This window comes from Brachyistius frenatus, unplaced genomic scaffold (genome assembly GCF_029030835.1).
Source record: "Brachyistius frenatus isolate BFR_SWC_R1_liver_20210118 unplaced genomic scaffold, ASM2903083v1 Contig_36, whole genome shotgun sequence".
NCBI lineage: Eukaryota > Metazoa > Chordata > Actinopteri > Embiotocidae > Brachyistius > Brachyistius frenatus.
Window position 1 is genome coordinate 2,057,682 of NW_027210635.1, and position 20,727 is coordinate 2,078,408.

At 43.6% G+C, this 20,727-nt stretch overlaps 1 protein-coding gene and 1 long non-coding RNA gene across 2 annotated transcripts; both read right to left on the reverse strand.

Annotated features, from left to right (window-relative positions):
- Window positions 1-485: 485 nt before the first annotated feature.
- On the reverse strand, window positions 486-13,287 carry triobpb (TRIO and F-actin binding protein b). Its single transcript, XM_069701289.1, has 13 exons — window positions 12,618-13,287; window positions 10,013-10,069; window positions 9,561-9,629; window positions 8,627-8,716; window positions 8,260-8,369; window positions 6,487-6,928; window positions 5,635-5,875; window positions 4,960-5,071; window positions 3,697-3,856; window positions 3,337-3,438; window positions 2,546-2,632; window positions 1,606-1,810; window positions 486-1,474 (listed from the first exon to the last, which is right to left on the reverse strand). The coding sequence occupies exons 1-12, from the start codon at window positions 12,621-12,623 to the stop codon at window positions 1,649-1,651; spliced, it is 1,638 nt and encodes a 545-aa protein (XP_069557390.1). The 5' UTR covers window positions 12,624-13,287; the 3' UTR covers window positions 486-1,474; window positions 1,606-1,648.
- Window positions 13,288-13,966: 679 nt separating this feature from the next.
- Window positions 13,967-14,896, reverse strand: LOC138622358 (uncharacterized). The gene is made up of 3 exons (XR_011311010.1): window positions 14,813-14,896; window positions 14,480-14,594; window positions 13,967-13,998 (listed from the first exon to the last, which is right to left on the reverse strand). It is a non-coding gene; the product is annotated as an uncharacterized lncRNA (long non-coding RNA).
- Between the last annotated feature and the right edge of the window lie 5,831 nt (window positions 14,897-20,727).

Genomic DNA, 20,727 nt, shown 5'->3' on the forward strand with positions numbered 1-20,727 from the left:
CTTTTACTTTTTAGAAACTGAACACACCCACACCTGCATTACGCTTTCAGACAATTCTTAAATATTTCTCTTAATCAACATATTGATAAGATAAACCTCATTAAAGCATTACACTGATTGACATCTCTGTGAATTTGTTTGCTTTTACCGTTTACTTTGTGCTTCTGATTGTGCCTTGCTTTTATAGTTTTTAATCAGGTGTTTTCCTTACTTTAAATATAAAGCACTTTGTGATGCCATGAGGTATAAAAGCTGCTATACTAATAAATTTAGCCTTTGCCTTCAAATAGAACAAACAACAACAAAAAAAACTATGTATTGCAGTGCCATGTCATTGAAGAACATTAAACTGTTTTTTCTAGTTTTATAAAACCGTAATGCATCATTTTTGAATGGATCAGTACTGTATGTGCGGCAATAATCATCATTCATTTATTTAAAAACAAAATGTTTATGCCTCTAGTCACACAGAAGCTGTACAGAAGTGTTTCTGCCGAACTTGTTTTATTGATTGCAAAAAAAAGTGTATAATTTACAAAGATGACACAGGCTCTACAGTACATTAAATATGAAAATGTTTTCAAAAAGCAGGTAGATAAGTCATTTTATCACAAGACATATTGTAAATACAAATAAAAATTGGCTCATCAATGCAACACCTGTCATTTGTTGTGGTGGGGGCACATACGGTATATGCCAATAATGATCAGGAGAGACTGGAAGCTTGAGAGCTCTCAGCCATGGCTTGAAAATAAAGACATCTGTGATGTGGGACAACACTCATTCAACAGGTTTTTAACAAATATCCAAAAAGAAAGCTGAGCCTGAATTTGCTTCTATACGATCATAGATTAATTTCCAATTCAGCTCGCCAGGAATTTAGACATTTTGCTGTCTTGTCCTGTTTTAATCCCAATATATCTCTCAGAATTTTTTATTCACAAACAATAGAACATAAGCACAAATATTTCCAGGTAAAAAAAAGTAATTACAGCAAATGGTATGCTCCTGTTTCTTAAGAAACGTGTGCCATTTTCACAAAGTAAACATAACTCAAAAGCTGTACAACAGAAAACTGAGATGACAGTAGCTCTTCTGATTCCTGCTGTCTCGGGCAGCAGACACTGAGGCAACGGCTAAAAAAAAAAGATGATACAGTATGAACTCTTTATCTACAACATCTGATAATAATAATAAAAAATAAACAAAAAATATGTCACTCAACAAATATTCCAGTTTTCTGACCAAATGCGCACTCATACACGCTTGCACTCACAAAAGCAAAAGATTTAAAAAAAAAAAAAAAAAAAAAAGAAAAGTGCTGTTTTTTTTTTTAATGTCATGTGTGGCCCAGTGTAATGAAACCAGCTATGGCTACTCTACGCTGCTCAATGGCAGTGATTGAAAACTAAGGCATTATCATGGTCCCCACACCGCTGGAAGTCCAACACCCATCTCCTTTTGATTCAGTCTCCTGAAAAAAAAAAAAAAGAAAAAAAAAAGAAATGTAGTACAAATTTAACAAACACCCGCCTCTGTAAATCTCCATAAAGATACCAAATCGTTGGTTGCGTCAGCGTGACGTTGCCTATTGCTGCCGGTCACCTGTCGCTGTGTCCGCCAGAGCATCAGTACCAGCAGCAGCCTGTCAGTGGTCCAGGCTGTTGCCCAGCGTTTGCCCCTCCTGCAGAGCCGCCATAGCCAGCCTCAAATGCTCCTTCAGACTCTGAATCTCTCGCTCGTTTCGGCCCTTCATCCCACTCAGCTCCTCGTGCATCTCCGTGTATCGCTCGCAGGCCAGCTGTTTCTCCTGCAGAGCAAAGAGTGGTAGAAAAGGTTTTCGTCTCAAGCTATCTCGGTGTGACATCACATCCGCGATGAAAAAAAAAAAAAAAAAACACGTGTACTTCGGGTGTTTTAAACTAGATTCATGTTGGGAGTTTGACGTGCTGCATTATCTAAAAAGATTCCAGGCTATAAGACACTTAATCAAGACTTTATTGAAAGGAGGATTAAAAAGTTCCACGTTATTCATCTAAAAGTGTGGGGGGCCTCGCTGAAAACAAATATGCATAATTCTAACAAATCAACATGCACACACGTGTCTCCCTATCCCCACGGGATACGTTCCCTCGCTTCTTATTCTAACCTGAACCTAATTCGAACTCTAAAACCAAGTTTAAACCCTCAAACAGTAAACACTGTCCCCTGGGGGAGCTACATTTTTGGTCCCCACGTTGACACACATTTGCCCATGGGTTAGTGTGTGTTCGGGTTTAGGTCCCCACCTTGATATAAAAACAGGCACGCACACACACACACGTCAGTCTACCCAACCCTAACCATCGAAACTAAGTGACTAACCTCAACACGTATCCTAACCTTGACTCTGAAACCCAGTCTTATCCTTCAAATTGCTTTGTAGTAAGGACCAGCCGAAAAGTCCTCACAACATGTGCTTGTCCTCATAAATATAGTTTTTAAACTAAATTGGCCGTCAAAACTGTAGAAAGACATGTCCAAAAAGACACACAGCCAGACATACCATGTTAAGAAATTGTAGCTCGTTCCTCAGACAGCTGATCTCTTTGTGTAAGTACTGGATCTCGTTGTCTTTCATCCTGAGAAGAACCTGGAAGAAAAACAACTGATTATGCGTCTGAACTCTTACTATTATCATTCGACAAACACGCTGGGCTTTCTCTGGAATTCATAAAGTGCAATGACTCTCAGATGCTGGTTGATCAGTAAAATTTGGTTGAACAGCAAAAACTAAATGAAACACAAACACAAGTGTAAGTGAAGTGTCAAAGGAAAAACATTTTCTTCTTCGGTCGAACTTTTTGAGAATGCACTGCTGAAACTTTTGACGCCATCCGTGACATAATGACTCAAAAGAGTAACAACTGTCCAGTGCGGTCAGAGGAATATCCAGAGAAACAGGTACTGGTTGAAGAAAGTAAAAGTCTAAATGCAGGTTTTCTTTATAATTCGGTGTAACTGCCAATCTTCTGTTTGTAATACACGTTAAAATGAAATATCCATGGCGTAAGCTATGAATGGGTATCTTTGTGCAATCAGTGAGTAATCGAAATCCAGTGAGTGCATTTTTTTCGAGTTAAACCTCTACAGCAGGCAACTTGTCAGGTACGGGATTTGTCCACAGTCACTCTCATGTTCTTGCAAAAAAAAAACATAACGAACCTTTGTAATTAACGCTCTCTAAATATAAAGACAAGAACTTGCAGATTTTAACATCCGCTTACCACAAGAAGCTTATCAAATGGATGGACCACCTGCTTCCAGTTGCGAGTGCAGAGTGTAAAGAGTCGTTACCTGAAGTTCGCAGGGCATCTTGTCTTTGTTGTCGTCTGAGCCGTGATCTGCGATGGCAGACTGTATACGCGTCATCTCCTCTGTCAGACGGGCCTTCAAGCTCTGAGGAGGGAAACATATTTTTGTCTTTAAAATTGTAAATAATTTTGTTGGCCCACATTTACAGAAAATGAAGAGACCAGATAGCAGACGTCACCGTTTCATTTTATGTAAATTCTTAAAACGAAACATTTTAAAATACAGTCCTTTAAAAATCTGCATCTGCCAGTGCAACAGCAAGTAACGCCATCTTTCACTTTGACTTGTGCATCACTCTTCCTGTTGGCCTGAGAACGGTCTTGACATCTGCTGCTAACTCACCTGGTTCTCTTTCCTCAGCTGCTCCATGTCTCTCTCCTTGCGGCTGATTTCTCGTTCTCTCTCAGCGTTGTTCTGCTCTGCTCGGTTCAGCTCCAGACACTTCTGAGAGTAGCGTTCAGACAGACCGGCCAGCTCTCTCTGCAAGGCCTGAGCTTCTGCCCTGGATGGATAAAATATAGATAGAATAGATAATAATAGATAGAATAAATCAACATGTATTTAACGTTAAAAAGTAGATACGTTCAAAAACAATCTCTTATGAATTGCTCCTTTATTCTGCTCCCCACTTACTGAATCCCTATAAAGCGTTTAAAACACAGGATGAATTATGTCTAATACCAAAATGCTTGGAGTTTTTCCATTTTCCCCGGTCAAGTATTTCCTCCTGCGGTTTTAAAATCCCACATCGATGGTTATAACCAATAACCACAAAAATAAGGAAGCGCATGCAAAGTGAAAAATGCAGAGTCGGCAACAAAGATAAGCCCTTAAATGCGGGTTTCAGTAGCAGCCGCTGAGACGCTCTGTGTCACCGGCCTTGTGGAGCTTACAAAGGGAAACTAATCCATGACCAAATTCTTCTACATTCCTAGAGTGCCAAACAGGACCCAGTGGGCGCTGTGGTAAAGGCCCTGCTGCAACACGTAGCCCTGGATCATTGTGGAGTCTGCAAACTCAACCTTTTATTTCACAGAAAACCCTTTTGTGGCCGGCTAGCTCCCACTTAAAGCACAAGAGACCTATTCACATAAATTACTGTCGTTGGCTGGCACCGACTGAGACCGAGAGCTGAGCTACAGCAGAGACTTTATTTTCAAGGGCTACACAAGACGGGGGTGAAAGTGTAACAGTGAAACTCCTTAATGGGTTTATTTTTCCTGCATACATACAACTAGGTATTTTTAGGTTGTCATTTAAATAATCATGTTATCTTTTCTGCCATTGATGTCAGTAACCAAACAAAATGACTAGTTTCCTTTGCACACATCTGGGCCCCTATATACATTGAGATGCACACATTCACATTGGTAAAACCTGATTTAACCCTTTAAGCCCCTAAAGGCCCCCAATTGGGGTCCAGGGACTAAACTATTATTAAAATATGGACATATATACTGATATTTACACATCTGAACAAATCTCACAAGTGTTCCCTTTATCATTAAGAATATTTTTGTGGTTGCAGAGATATACTCTTTTTGCAATTTTCAAGCAGAGGCCTAAAAAAAACAAACGTGTTTTTAAAGAGTTAAAGTTACTTACTTTTGTTGCACTCGCAAAGTCTGTGTGTCTAGTGTCCCGCTGCCCAGCCGCTTGACTTTCTCCACCTCTCTCTCCAGCTCCTCCTTGTGTCTCTTCTTCAAAGCCTCCATCACTGAAACACAAACGTGACACAACTTCTTCTCAGTGACATTAGCACATCAAGCTATTGTCTGATTGAGGCGACTTAGGGATGCTGAGAGGTAAAAGAAATCAAAACCAACTGAGAGCAGAGAATATCAACAATGTTCACAGCCTTAACCTGCATTTAAAAAGACAGGATGTGAGCAGAATGTTTAGATACGACAGGAAAATGAAAACAAGTGCATCATCAACATTAGTGATTATTATTATTATTGATAATATTATATCATTATAAAGATGAAATGGCCACTTTAATATTATTTTAAGTTAAACAAGGTTTGAGGTTGTTGCTCATGAACACAATAGTTCACGGACTATTCTATAATCCCATACTGCTGGAGGTGAACAGTGGACTCTATTTGACCATTATATATATATCATATTGGATCCAACCCAGTTCTCTGGTAGGTCAATTAATGGCTCAGTTAAAGTTACTACTGTAAAATTGTAGTATTGTTATGGGGAACAATTCACATCTTCACATAATGCTGCAGTTATTTTTGGGCTCGACATGCTCTCGTCCGGTCGACTGACCTCGCGCGGTGTCCCGAGTCTCCTCCAGCAGCAGCCTGTCCTTCTCGGCCTCGAGCTCTTTGTTCTGGCGGTCGTGCTGCCTGTGCAGCTCTTCCAGCGCCTGTCGATGAGCGCGCTCCATCGTTGCCAGGCTGCGGCCGCAGGGTGCCTCAGGCCCGCAGCCGTCCCTCACACCTCCTCCACCTCTCCCTCCCTCCCCACCCCGCCGTAGTTGCTCCAGCTGCTGCCTCAGTGACGCCACCTGAGAACAGACAAAAGACGGGAGGTAAAGCCCACTGAGCGGCAGCGCTGGAGGACAGAAGCTGTCTAAGAAGCGGTTTAACGATGCCAGCGCTTTCTCTACTGCTCCCTTGGGCCTTGTACGCGATGTTGGCATGCTCAAAATTCGATTTAATAAAGGTTCCAGTTAAAGAAGCAGCTTACTCAACCTTCCTTAAATTGTCATAAAAGTGTAGTTCAGGGCAAAAGAACTCTCTTTAGAATGAATAAACAGCTGCTGTTGATAACTAATGGGAACTGTACGACGAGGCTGGATGGTTCTTTAATCTGTATCGTGTGCAGACAGCTTTAATATCTGGGACTTCAAACCAAGACGCACATCACAGCACACAAGAGACAAAGCAGGCAGACCTTTCAGCAGTGTTTTCCGTATGACTATCTGGGAACTTCTCCGACTAATCACGAGTTTTGTAATGTGTATTATTTCAGATGGAAAACATTGCTGAAGAGCAGCAAGTCGGAAAATAGTGAAAAGTGTTAAAAGGCAGAAACTTTGGACTTCATCCTGGCAGATGAAGGGTTAATTTGCAGTTTAATTATTTTGCAAATTGGAAAATCAACTCCACGCACTACCTCCCTCTGCAGCGCCTCATTGGCTGACTGGCTGGAGGGCCGTGATCCCGATGATGGTAAGGAGCTCATCTCCTTAAACGGCATTCGCTCAAACTCAGCCCACTTCTTCTCAATTTCGTCCTCCGTGCGCAGCCTTTGGTTCGATCCCACGCCGCCACCTTTCCTGGACAGCACAGCCTCCCACTGGCTGCTTGTGTTCCTTTCCTCCTGCCACTGGGTGTGCTCCCTCCCCTGCCCCTCTCCGGATTCTCTCTGGCCGGCCGGGATCGGGCTGGAGGAGGCGGGAACAGGGGACAACTCCACGTAGTCAAACCTACGCTGAGTCGGAGCAGCGGAGGTCGGACCGTCCAACTGAACGTCGCCGTGACGTGACGACGAGCGACGGGAAGACAGCAGTAAGCGGGCGTGGGAGTTTTCTTTGTCGCTGCTGCTGTCAGGTAATCTGCAGAAGATCAGAAAAAAAAAAAAACCAACAACATCATTTAAATGATCAAATCAATCATGAATCCTGTTTTAATTAACAAATGATCAATCAGAAATTCATCATGGTTGAGTAGTACATGTACCAGCAGTCTCAACATGAGCACTTAATGCTGTAAAAAACAACAATATGAAAATGTAATTCATCTTCAACAACCAATGCTGAAGTTGCTGATGCATGTACAGCCTATTATCTAATTCTATTTACTCGACGCTGAGCCACGGAAAGGGTTGAAATAACTGATCCAAGAATGCAGGAGCAGCCAGTCTTGAAATTAGTGTACGCAAGAACTTCCAAGAAAAATTTAGCTGGTAGAATTTAAAAAGTCCATAACCTCCTTAAATAGTGCTCTTCAAGATAAGAAGTTGCAAGTTACACCTATTACCATTATTCATTTATTAGATGACTAGCTTTTAATTAAAAAAATACTGACAAATGGCCCGAAGCTTCCCGAGGGATGTCAACACTCAGTGACACAGTGAGCGGCGCTACCTGCTGACATGCTGCTGTTGATTAACAACTACATTTGAACTTCTTTAGTTTCTTCAATTTAAGGATTAAAACATTTTTACCACATTAGTTTCAAACTTACTGACACTATGATACACTATTCAATACACTAACAGAACGGTTAAAGGTCAACTGAGACAGAAAATTTAAGATTTTTGCATGAAAGTACTACAATGTATTCAGTGAGAAAATGTAATTAGTTCATTATCTGTCAGTAAAGCTGCACTACTGCTTATGTTGACTGGAGCATGATGAGTCACAAATGTCCTGTAACTTGCTGTGAAGTGAGCGAGGACTGAAAAAAATACACATTTTCTAATGCTATCTTGAACAAAATCTGCAATGCATCAAACTGGTAAAGCAGACATTTTTGGCAAAAGAGTTGTTTACCCTGAAACTGCTGAGCTGTTATAGTTAATAAGTCTGCTGGTAATCAAGTTCGATACCTCTTTTTAAATCTAGACCGAAATCTTAGTTGTTCTCACCAGTATTTCCTCACAATTATATTTTTGTATTATTTTCTGTCAGTTTCAGTATTTCTTTACTGCTTCTGTACATCATATATATTCTCATGTTGTTCACTTAATATTGTTCAGGTTTCAAGTATTATTAGCTCTTACTGTTTACATTTTTTGTTTTGTTTTGTTGCTTTTTAACCACTTAATCATTTTTTGCATCTTTATATATCTGATTTAATTCCATCTCTTGTTTGTGCAGCCCTTTGTTCCAACTCCTGTTGTTTCTAAACATGCTGTATATTGAAATGTAAACAGACTACTTACTGCGTGAGGTCTGGAGAGCTGCTGGGCCGGACACACTTCTTTAAAACCTCGATCCAGTTCCGCCTGATCCCCGCTGTCATGGCGGACAGTGTGAACTCAGTCTCCCGTGTCTGAAGAACAAAACAAAACGCAGGTCACACAAAGATGTGACACAACTGGAATGACAACTGAGACGATAAAGTGAAAGAGAGACACGGAGAGGAAGGTGGAGGAGACACTGACAGAGATGGGAGTCGTGATAAGAGAGAAACGGGACAATGCGGCAGAAATTGAGAAAAGGCGTGGTTACAGCTGATGAAGAAGACAAGGAGGGATTGAAATTAAGATTATTATTCATATAGACGGTGTGTGTGATACAGATAGTCACCTGTATCTGAAACCCATAGTTCTTCTCCACGTCAAACTCCGATACCTTCACACAGGACTTGAGGTCAATCTCCCCGTCCAAGTCATCTTTCTGGACAGAAAACACAGAAACACGGTACATTTCTCTCTCCCTTTGTTATTGTCATAAATAATAGGAGATGTGTTTGCTTGCAGTGAAGTTTGTTTTAACCCTTAAGAGACCAATGGACGAACATTCACAACATATTTTTCTCGGTTGAATTGTTCAAAAGTTTTAGTCACAGCACGTTGCAGCTCAGATACAACGGCGTCAAAGTGTTGGCCAACAATTTAATTATGAATTCACATCAAAGTTAATCACGGTTACAGTCATTTACACACAGCTCTGCGTCCGTCTCCACGCTCATCTTGTTTGAATTACTCATGAAGTAATCATTGCTTAAATATGGAACACGTATCGCAAAAAGAGAGCTGAACCAGATCATTGTAATGATGACAGTCACACGTTATTTATACTGAAGTCATGACATAAAAACGGATCGAACGTCTGCAAAGTAAAATCTTTACTAATTTCTTCACCCATGGTTGAATAAGTCACAAAGTCTCAATCACTTAATGTACTGCAGATGAAAAGAAACACACCTTTCTGAAGCGTTGTTGGCAATTAGGTTTTGAAATGAAACCAATTTTTTGCATCGTCTCCAGCAATGCAAGTATTTTGAGGTATTTGTAGGTATTATCATATTAAATTATATATATTTAGATATGAATGATACAAGAAAAATAAGATACAGTGTGTATGACAAGCCCTTATAATGAGCAAGATAAAAACCCAACATTAAGGTTGTGACATAATCCTGAAAATAGCCTCCGGCTTGTTGGATCACTTCATCGGGTTTATTACAATATTTTGCAACAAGCAGACATAAAAAGTGCTAAATAAATAAAAAACATACCTCCTCTGCACTGGAGTCTCTGTAGTACTTCAGTCCTGCGTCAGTCAGCACAAACCAATGCTTCTTCCACTGAAGAAACAAAGAAGATGTTTAGTCCAAGCCTGAAGTCCAACTCGGAAGTCCAAACGTGAAAAAAAGCTGAGACCGTAGCACCATTATTGATATCTAGCTTTCAGAGTAAACCTGGTCTGAGACAGCCGTGAAAGAGGGAAGCTCCATATTAAACTAGTGTGTGATGAAGTGAGAAGCTCATTCACTCGAGCATAACATTTAAAGAGAGGAGACACCTGTTCTGCCTCGAGCCACCAAAATAATTCATGTGATAACTAGTCATGTGCCACTATTGCCTTACAGACAGTTAGAAACAGGGGATATGGGGGGAGGCGCTAAAGCAGGAGGGAGAAGTGGATATGACGTCTGACCGGAGTAAGACAAACACTTCTGCACTTTACCTCTCCGCTCTCGTCCAGTTTCGACATCCATCCCTTTTTGAAGTTCAAGAGGTCCGGCTGTGAAGCAAAGAGAAAAAAGAGTGTCGAGTTCACCGGCCTTCATCTGAAGGTTTGAGACAAACGCAACCAAACTATGGAACTATGTGTTGTGTGTCGTCTCTATTGGATTTTTTACAGCAAAGCAAGAAAGAGAAGATGAAGAAGAAAGAAGTGTCTGTGTGAACTAATGGAACCAAAAGCCTGAGTTGACAAAGCACACCGCAAGTTCACCTCATACAATTACATCTCTGTCCTAGAAATGATCAGCTACCAAACCACTACAGGTTTATTCTATCATGGTGCATGAAGACAACGGGTATTGTACCGCTGGCTTATTCTGCCACAAAGGACAGAAACCAGTTTCTGTTGAGGTAAAATTGTCTTTTCTCAAACTGAAACGGGTAAAGTCAGTACCGGTACTGGCCAATGTTTACATTCAAACATGTGTATATTTTGTGTTTTGTGAGCATGAATACATTTAGATGCTATAATACGGTGTTTACACTCTTACAACCAACATGAAAGTAAGTCTGTTTACACAACCGGCAGCTGCTCAGTTGCACTTGCAGCTGGCCTGCTTTTGCTTTTGACACGATGACAGGAAGAGGAAAACATGTGCCAGGTACCTCGAGATGTGTTGATCCCAGATTAGGATTAGCCAACTTTATCCAACATGCATTCTTGCTTTGCTTATCTCTCTTTCATTTGCATTCCTCGCCTTTTAAACCTTGCAGCATTTGTCAACTCATCTCCCACTTAAACTTCTTGTTAATTTTGTTTACTTGTTATCATAAACACTTGGTTCTGCACTTGTATTCGTGTTCCCCTGTCCTCTACTACAACTTCTCTGTCTGCTCTGTCATCTCCTACCACCTTTTTTTTCTTTCTTCTGTATTTATTCTCCTTCCTGGTGTTCTTGTTAGCCGCAGCAACACCCACTTCTTCAATTTAAGCCTCTTCGTCTGTGCTACTGATCTTCTTTAATCTAACACATTTTATGGTCTGATGACTGCCAACAGACCGTGTAATAGGAATAATGCAGAGAGAAACGCCATGTTGAGGTGACCAAATTTAATAAGTTCCATCTGACTTTCCTTTAATTATAAATAAATCATGCGGCTATGTTTTGACACACCGGAGACCATTTGAATAATCACAACTGATAGCTATAACATCAGGTGGAGGCGATTAAGGAAACTTGTTTTAGGGGCTGACAGATACATAAAAAAAAAAAAATAAAAAAAAATTCTTACCATTATAAGGCTATGATGCACAAGCCAAATCATTTTGGAGAACATCCCACTAACTAAAAGGTTAGTATTGTTCCCCAGTGGGCTTCTTTAGAAAGTTTTGACTTGAGGGATGTTCAGGCCTTGTTTATTTATCATCTGCTCATGCTGCTCCAGATTTTTGGAAAGCTTAACACAGATATGGTCATGTGACAGTCAAAACTTATGTGAAATTTTAAAAAAAAAATCATTAAATTTACTTGGGAGAAAAATGCACATGAGTCGGGGAACTTTGGGGGAAAAAAACTGACATAAATATGAAAGCATGAAAAAGTCTGTGACTGTTTTTCTGTCCTTTTTCCTTGGTTTCAGAAACTGTGTGTGTGTGTGTGTGTGTGTGTGTGTGTGTGTGTGTGTGTGTGTGTGTGTGTGTGTGTCTGTGTATGAGGTGAAACTACTGGAGAAAGATATGATGTGTCAGACCTCATCATAAATTAATGTTATCTGGTCAACACATGCCCATAAGCAGGGGTCAGGAAGCGGACGCAGCGGTAGGCAGAGGAGAGGGGCAGCATCTGTTGTGAACAGTCATAAAGTTTCTTATTGTCGTTCGTTCGCTCTCAGATCGGTGACTTCCCTTGAAGAGATTAGAAATGGAGGCTGGAGACCACGTCCACTCTTCCTGTCACTACAGGGGAGTATTGTCTGGTGAGCTTTGTCCTCTAGGCCTGTCTTCTGCACAAATGTGAACGACTGTCCCCCCAATGTACCGTACAGTCATTGCGATGTGCGTTTCTGGATTAGCAGGGCTTGGACAGCTTCCCACCTCCACGTTACTTTATACAAACATCTGCTGGGATTTCTTTGCTGCGTGCAAACACGGAGCATGTGTCACAGCTGTCTGTAAAAAAGGTGACACATACAGTACCAACTACTGGCTAAATGACTCCCTGCTCCTGTAAACAGCACAGAAGAAACTGCATCACACTTGGAAACCAGCATGAACTTTTTTTTTTTTTTTTTTAAAGTCTTTCCCCTTTTAGACAGACACGTACAAATATTACAACCTTAAAAAAAAAAAAAAAAGAAAGAAAAGAAAAGAAAAGAAACGCTGACCAGAAGAGTCGGTGAAAAACGAGCTATGTTTCAACATACATGAAGAAGGAAAAAAAATAAATAAATAAATGATCTCAACATTTAGACCAAACTTAGATCCTGGGCCAGAGTTCATTTGAGATATTTTAAATTCAGGAAGAAGTGACTTGACAGGAAAGACAAACTGCATTCAAAGTGCAACCAGCGACTGTAAGGTCGATAAAGAGGGAGCTGCAACTTACCGTCATGGTAACAGGATCCGGAGACAGCAGAATAAACACACACACACACACACAAAAAGTACTGTTAAATGACGCAAACAAAACCTTTCTGGCTCTCAAAGCTTTGGCTTCGCTAAACCTCTCGGGCTAAAACCACCTTACTTTCTCCGACGTTACGCGAAATTAGGTAAAACCCCGCCATTGATACTCGCGTTAACTAAACGAAGCGAGCCGCCGACGTCCGGAGCAGAAGATCCTCTACCCGGTCTTAAAGAAGGCCTTCATCCCGCTAAACATGGAAGAAAATTTAAAAAAAATAAAAAATAAAATAAACTCTCGGCGTTTATTAAATCCTCAACTTTCTGACAAGTGGTGGGGAGCTAAAGCTGCACTTCTGATTCGTGTCTGCTCGCTGCTGCTCTCTTTCTGCCCTTGTCTGTCTGTCTGCCACTTCCTGGGCGGATCCGCGAAGATCGTTTGAAAAAAACAAGCCTGAACCTCCTCCTCCTCCTCCTCCTCCTCCCCCTCCGGCGTAGGCTCTGAAAACGGGGTCCGGGGACCTCCAGGGGCAGAGGGGGAGCCAGTTGAACCCCCCCCCCCTTCCCCCTCCTCCACAGCTGCAGGAGAAATGTAATTAATTGCACACAAAACTGCAACAAGAAATCGCATGGAAAAGACTGAGGTTTCCTCCTTTTCTCTTCCCGGGGGCAAATATCAAATCTCGGGTCCCAGTCCCGTCCCGTCCCCCCCCCCCCCCCTCCGACGTCAGAAAAGTCTCTAATTCCTTCTTCTTTTCAAACCTCTACTCAAAATCTTCTGGGCTTACAAATCAAATGTCACTCCCCCCTTCTTTCAAAATCCTCTCTCGGTAGCTATTGGTTTCAGTTCAGGAATTTCAACACATGCCCCAGCAGACCACAACTGACAAAGCTCAGTCAAGTCTTATGAAATGACTGCAGGGTGGAGGTGAAGTCCAGATGCAGGCAGCTACCAGCTGTCAGTGTACACATACAGTAGATACACGCCAACAGCTCTGGGTGCCAAAGCACATAAAAGCTTTTTACAATTACAGCCAGGATCTGTGTGAACCCTGGTAAATATGTAACAGACACATACCGCATATTTAAATAAGTTAGATGGCGATAAACTTGTGTTGAGCCACGTGCACCACAAATATTAGTGACAGAAAAACAAACTGTGTAAACGTCACCTTCCTTATGGTACAGCAGATGCGAGGTTGTTTCTGGGTTACACACACACATATAGTTTTTTATTTGTGTGTAGAGTAGTAAGAGAACACCCACGTACTAACAGAGTGGCTGTCACGTACCTGTATTTGCTCAGATCTGTGATGATTACCTTTCCAGGAACTGCCCTCATCCGCCGTGGGACTGCCAGATCTCTGGAAAAAAAAACAACAAAAAAAAACAACAACTTGTAGTTATGAAGAGAATTAATGTCCCATTGAGCAAATGTAGAAAAAAAAAAAAAAAAAAAAACGCCCTCAAAGTTTCACATCAACAGACTTTTTTTTTTTCACAATCTGTTGCGTGACATGTGGAACACGTAGTTAAGCATGAACATATTAGGCAGGTTAATACTACAGGGTGCAAGTTGCAAAAGCACTGCAATGGATTATATTGTATTGTAATATATTATATTGGGGAACGGTGCTTAAAGGAGCACACATACCGTTGCGGGGTTTTAACGCCCAATTGCCAGCCCCTTCTATACCGCTGCCACTCTGTTCCCAATCCTGTCTCTGTGCTTTGATATCGATGTAATATTCTACCACTGATGCTTAGTTTTCTCAAGGTATCTCTAATGAAACAGTTTCAGACACCTAAATCAAGTAAACCTGGCATCGGCCCTAACCGGCCTACCTGTAACGAGGTGGAGGAGTGAGCTCGAGACAGATGCCCACTGCCAACATAGTGCCGTTCTCTCTCGGTGTCGGCGTCTTCCCACTCTCTGGAGGGAAGCTTGCTCAGGGAGTGGCTGAAACAGCACAGACAATTTGATCAATGTGTCTATTCTGGTCCAATTCATCCAATCAGATGGCGCTGAAGAAGCAAAGTTAGCGACAGGATGGCTAGAAAATGTCCCATCAAATTAAATGCTCCGTTAATCAAACATGCAACGCCTTGGTTGTTAAATCATATAAAAGTATTTTGAAGGTCCTTCCTCCAGCCTTTGTTGTATAATATGAGTCTCACCTGGCTGGTTTGAAGAGCTCCTGTCTCCGAGTACGCTGCTGGTTCTGTGGGCGCCCCGTGTGGCCCGGGACGTCCCTCTGATGGACCATTTTGACCCTCGGCACGTCAGCCAACATGGCGTACTCCTCCCTGTTGCGTCCTGCGGATCCCCCCGAGAGCTGGCCCGACTCTGAGGACTCCATGGAGCTCTGCGAGGAGGTATGCTTTTGCATTTGGATCTGAGGCGTAGGAGAAGCAGCACGGCGGGAGGGCCTTTTGTCAACGTGAGGGGGATAGCGATCTTCATGGCCGCGTCCATCAGCCACAGGTCTGGTCCTGCCAGGACTCCGGGATGCTTCCACGGGGACAAAAGCTGTTCGGTTGCCATTTGAGATTTGTCTGGAGGGTGAAGCAGCGCGAGATATCGAAGAGATGCGGACGGAGTGAGTCGATTCCCGGCTCGAGTGTGGGGAACGACTCGAGTCAGATTTTGCATCACTGCGAGTGTTTTTTTTCTGAAAGGACAGATTAGAGTCTCCGTTGGAGGCAATTCGGAGGACTGAGTAGCCTGGCGGGTCACTGGTGCCTTTTCTAGGGGGAGAAGAGTCGCGGCTGTTGTGAGTTTTGCTGTTAAAGGAGCTGCCGCTCTCTGAATTACGCAGCAAGCGTTGGTCCACAGCATCATTGCTTTTCCTTGAAGGCAGCGCACTGTAGCTGTCATGACTTCTGACGGAGCTTTTCAAATCAGACTTGTGCAGCGGAGGCTGAGAAGGAGCTTCGTAGCTTCTCCTTGAAGGGGAGGAGTTATGACTTTCACGACCGCGTAGCGAACCACCCGTGTCCGTCTTCTTCAGTTGATACTGACTCGGGGTTTCGTAGCCTCTCCTTCCAGGGGAGGAAGAACGACTGCCCCGTCCTCGACTGCTGCCAGCAGGGTTTGATTCAGTCTTACGAAGTATGGATTGACCTGGTGTGTTATAACTTCGTCTAGATGGAGACACGACGGGAACTTCATGTTCTTGATCATTCAGTCCATTTCTAGCTGATGGGTTACGCAGCAGAGCCTGGCTTTCGATGTCGTAGCCTTCTCTTATGGGGGAGCCACAGCGTCCCTGGTGACCGCGACCGTTTAGAGACAGAAGTGATTCAGATTTATGAAGGCAAGACGAGCTGTAATTTCTCCTTGGCGGTGAGGGACTGTGACTGTCCGAAGTTCTCCTGGGTGGAGAGGAAGCTCGACCGTTGCCGCTACGGCCGCGTGATAAACTAGTCGCGCTTTCAGTTTTGCGAAGAGACATTTGGCCTGAAGAGTTACAGTCTCTCCTCGAGGGGGACGAGCTTCTGCTGTCACAACCTCGACCACTTAAAGGACCGTTTGCCTCCGTTTTCCGCAGGGCACTCCTGAAATCAGAGACTGTGCTGGTTTGGGATTTGACTGAACTAGTAAACGATTTGAAGTTTCTTGGCAAAGTTCCTGACTCAACACGGCACCCAGGAGTGGCTTGCGAGGAGCTTCTGGATTCAGGCTCCGGCCCTCGAGACCACCCTCCCCCATCAAAGTTGCGCCTACTGAGGGAAGCGGTGGACTCACTGCGTCTGAAGGGTAAATTTCCCCGTGATGGAGAAGAGGAGCGAGATTGCAGAGCTGAGCCTTGCCTTGAGGAATCATACCGCCCTGACTGTTGATAGGAAGAGATGTGAGAGGAAGGGCTTCCCCGGCTGTATGAACTGCTGAAACCCTTTCGGCCACTCGAGGCCAGCGATTCTGCTATCTTAAAAGGAGTAGGACTCGGAGAGCGGGGGCCAACTTGTGCCTCAACCTCAACCACAATTTCATAAGGGTCAGGTGGGATTTCCACAGGCAGGTCCTCATTTAGGACTTCTGGTATTTCCCTTTCAGAGGCCACACCGAGATTAGGGTTTCTGAAGGGGACGATATCTTTGGGCTCAATGCTTCTGTTCCTGAAGATGGGATGACCTCTCTCAAAATGGCGGAAAGGAGCAGGTGGGCTGTTATCACGGAGCGAACGGGCACCTGCTGCCCTCCCTAGAGAGAAGTAGCCACTTTCACGTTTCTCTCTGTCTTCTTTTAACCCTGGAAGAAAGGACAATTTTGAGAGGAGGATTTTGACCACAGGCAGAAGGAGCGATAACAGAAATAAGAGATGCGCACATCAAAGTTCAACTGCTGAGCAACTACCAGAGGTTTCCTGACACAAACCAACCTATATTGTATTACTGATAATTGCTCTTGGACACCTCAGCTGGTGACAGAAAATAGTATTGGCAAGTAAAGAACACCTCTGACTGTAACTAGATATAGATTGGACAGGTGCAGTAAGTCATAGGTTTACTGAAGACTCAGTCTCGTGCAGCAAAGAAAACTTAAAACTACATGTGTCCCAAAAAGAGATCAGGTGACGCTGTCACATTTATCCACACCTTACTACGCTTCTACGAAGTTGAGCATCTTTTTCAGCTCCTCGAATGCATCCCAACTGCCAAGAAATGAATGAAACAATATCTGTCAAAGGTCAGTTTGGACGTACCTGAATGCCTACTGAAGCTGTCTTTACTCCGAGCTTCGTCCATCCAGGCCCGTGGGTTGGGCCGGTGAGGTGGAGGGTCAAGCCGGGTCATGCCGAGTTTGGCCGAACGGCGACGGATCGGCAAGTATTCGTCGTCTGCACTGACAGAGCCGCTGAGCTCTTGGTAGTCGCTCTGGTCACGACAGCTACGTGGAAGAGGAGATGGGAGAAGAATGACAAGCGCAGCGATGGGAAGGTGAGAGATTGAAAGCGCAGATACCCGAAGAGGAGAGGAAAAAAAGTATGAGGTAATGAAATGGAAGGAAGAAAAGTTAAATAAGTAAAATATACATGCCATAGAGTTCTGGATCAGAGAAGATGTGAACCAAAAATACTACTACAGCACTGTTCTTAAGTAATTATACTTGAGTACTCACTCTTAATCACAAAATCTAGCCCAGAAAAACACTCAAATTACACTTTAAAGTCTTCAAGTTCGCTTATTATGACGGTCCAGTACTCTTACCTGTCTGTGCTGTCGTCGTCGTCGTCGCCGTCACAGATATAAAGCTCGCAGTCGGGGCTCAGGATACACAAAGAGGTCTCCCCATAACCCAGACGACCTCCATTGACATCGCAGTAGCTGCTGACCACTGACAGGCCGTCAGAATCCTCCTGATAGGATGACAAGGGAAGACACGGGCCAATCACAACACTGCCACAAACCCCATCTCTCTCCGGCGAAGTGGTACTGATGTCAGTCTTGACAGTGTTGTGTGTCTGAACAAAGGCGGTGCTTGCCGAAATGTCAGTAGGACGACTCTGACAGGTAGCAGCTTTTAAGACAAACAGGTTTCACTGAAATTCCACCTGTGTGACTTTACAGACAAAGAGTAGTTGTTGCACTCAACAATCCTGGACTTCTCTGTCGGGCTCCGTCTCCTAGAATAGAGGATTCGATGAACCGTCTGTCCCCTCTGTGCACTCTGACAGACACTCGCATGTTCAGTCTGCTGTTCGATTAGAATTACACCTCTGTAACTCGACCTGCCTCATTAATGTTTCATCACTTTTCTTTCTTGCCATAAACCCTTCTCTTAAAATACACTCTCCTAAAAAAAAGATCTTAAACTGTCTGTAAAAGTCAGAACATGGCACTAACCGTTAAACTTCTTGGGAATCTGCAGGCAAGATATGATCAGCGCTACAAATTCAATGCGCGCCATGTACAGAAAAATAAAATACTGTCACCAGACAACTGTGATTGTATCATGGATGCAGGCCCAATGGAAACCAGCAGCGGCGGTCACAGTTTGAATACTGTACAGAAACATGCTCCTCCTTTCTGTACATTGCAGCTCTGTCTAATATTGCATGTGATTCCCAAGAGGGCAGTAAGTGATCCAGCTTCGTTAATTTATAATAGGAGCCACTACTGCCACGTCTCCACGTCGTTACCTCTCATTCTGCGACTGACCTTTTCCTCATTTACTCACAAGCAACAAAGACTCATACATGACCTCACTGCCTTCGTTTACAAGTTATCTGTTTCACGAGCACGTGAAAGAGATTTTTGGGTCAGGTTCTTTTGTTTAAATCTTACTTTTCTGATCTACAACCTCAGTGTCTTGCTGTTTTGCTGACTTCACCTTTGACATCTCGCCTTCCTGCCTTTCTTCAGGTCCAACTAATCCCACCATTCGTGACATTGTACACTCTTGGTTTCTCATGAGCACCTGTCTTCTTCCCATCTCTCCCTGGTTACCTAGCAGCGCCGTTAATCTCCCTCCCTCTTCGGCTTCTCTTCTTTCCTTACCTTGCTGCTGGTGTCTCTTTCCTCTGCCTGCGATGGGATGGGTGTTAACGACAGTCCTTTGCTTGCCCCGATCCCGGTGTCAGTCCCAGTTTTTGCCCCGTTCCCGGGCTCCGTTGGGGATTTCTGCTGCGGTGCTACCTCGGTGCTCTCCGCTGTGCCGGCGTGCAGGTGTCTCTGGCGCAGGCAGTCGTGGCAGCGGGAGGGGTCGAAGATGTTGGGCTGGAACTTGGGGCAGATGGGATCATCGGCGTAGGCGGGCATGGTGAGTCCGGAGGAGGAACCTGCTCGCTCATTGCATCCAACAGGGAAAACTGAGAAACAACAACAAAATCATAATAAATATACCATGAAACAAACAGTAATTACACCTGAAAGGAAAAAAAAAAAAAAAATGGAAGACCAATAAAACCCCTATAATCCTAAAGTGCATAATGTGATGCAGAGACATTTTTTCAGTTGTGAAATATCCTCCATTACTTGCAAAGGATCTTCTACAACTGTGTGTGAGATGACATAAGTAAAAGCAAGACAAACAAACTACAGACTGTAAGTCTGGCTGTGAAACTGCATTATTGCAGGCACATGTAGACACAGAGCGGCTGCATACTTAAGAGGATGTTTCATCTCATGAGTCATGCAAGCTCTAAAGCAGAACTGTAATGCTGGGTGATAACTAATCACACTTGAGGACAGTGAAATACAATCCAGATAGCTAAAGCCCTCCAGAGTAGCATTCCTACAAACCACAAGGCACATGCACTGTAGTTTACCAGCTTTTACCAGCACCACAGCCTCTAATAATGGAGTTTAGGTCAACAACCCTTCAAGACTGCGAGAAGTAGGATAGTGAGAAGAGTAGAATTTATTTTTTTTGGATGAATTTGATGTTAAAAAAATTAAGAAAAAAAAAAGAGAATTACCTGGCAAGGCTCCTGCTGTCAGCTCCACTTTGAATGTGTCATTGGGAGTTTGGAGGATGAACTCGCCCATCAGGCACATGCCTCCTCTTCCCCCATGTTCTCTGTCCTCCCGGGCTGCCAGACACTCAAATCCATCCGATTGGCTGCTCCGACAATGAGTGAAACTGAAGCATCTGCGACAGCCATGGTGGCTCTCGGTTAACACACCGGCGAACCAGAAGCCTGAAGCCTAAACACGCACAACTCGAGCCAACATGGAGCCGGTGGCCTGCCGCGTCCTCCATTGTGCGGTTGTATTAAATATCATGGGCTTTAGAAAGCGAAATGAAACGCTCATGCTAGTGACAGCTGGCACACGCTGGCTCAGGTTAACGTAAATAAATAAACACCGGTGAGGTGGGGGTGTTTCGCATACATTCGAACCAATGGGCTGGTGAGGTTCTGCACAGCGAAGAAGGGACTTGAGGAGAACTTGGTTGGTTCTCCACTAGATCGCACACAGGTAATACTGAGCTGGCCAGGAAACACAGAGCTAAGGGTTGATTTCCTGACGTTCTGCAGAGGATGTTGACAACAGCATCAGGTTTCCTATTAAACAATAGAGCACAGAGGGAGAAAATCCCACGCAGAGCACACGGAGAGTAGGAAGCATCGGACTGCAACACGAGGTAA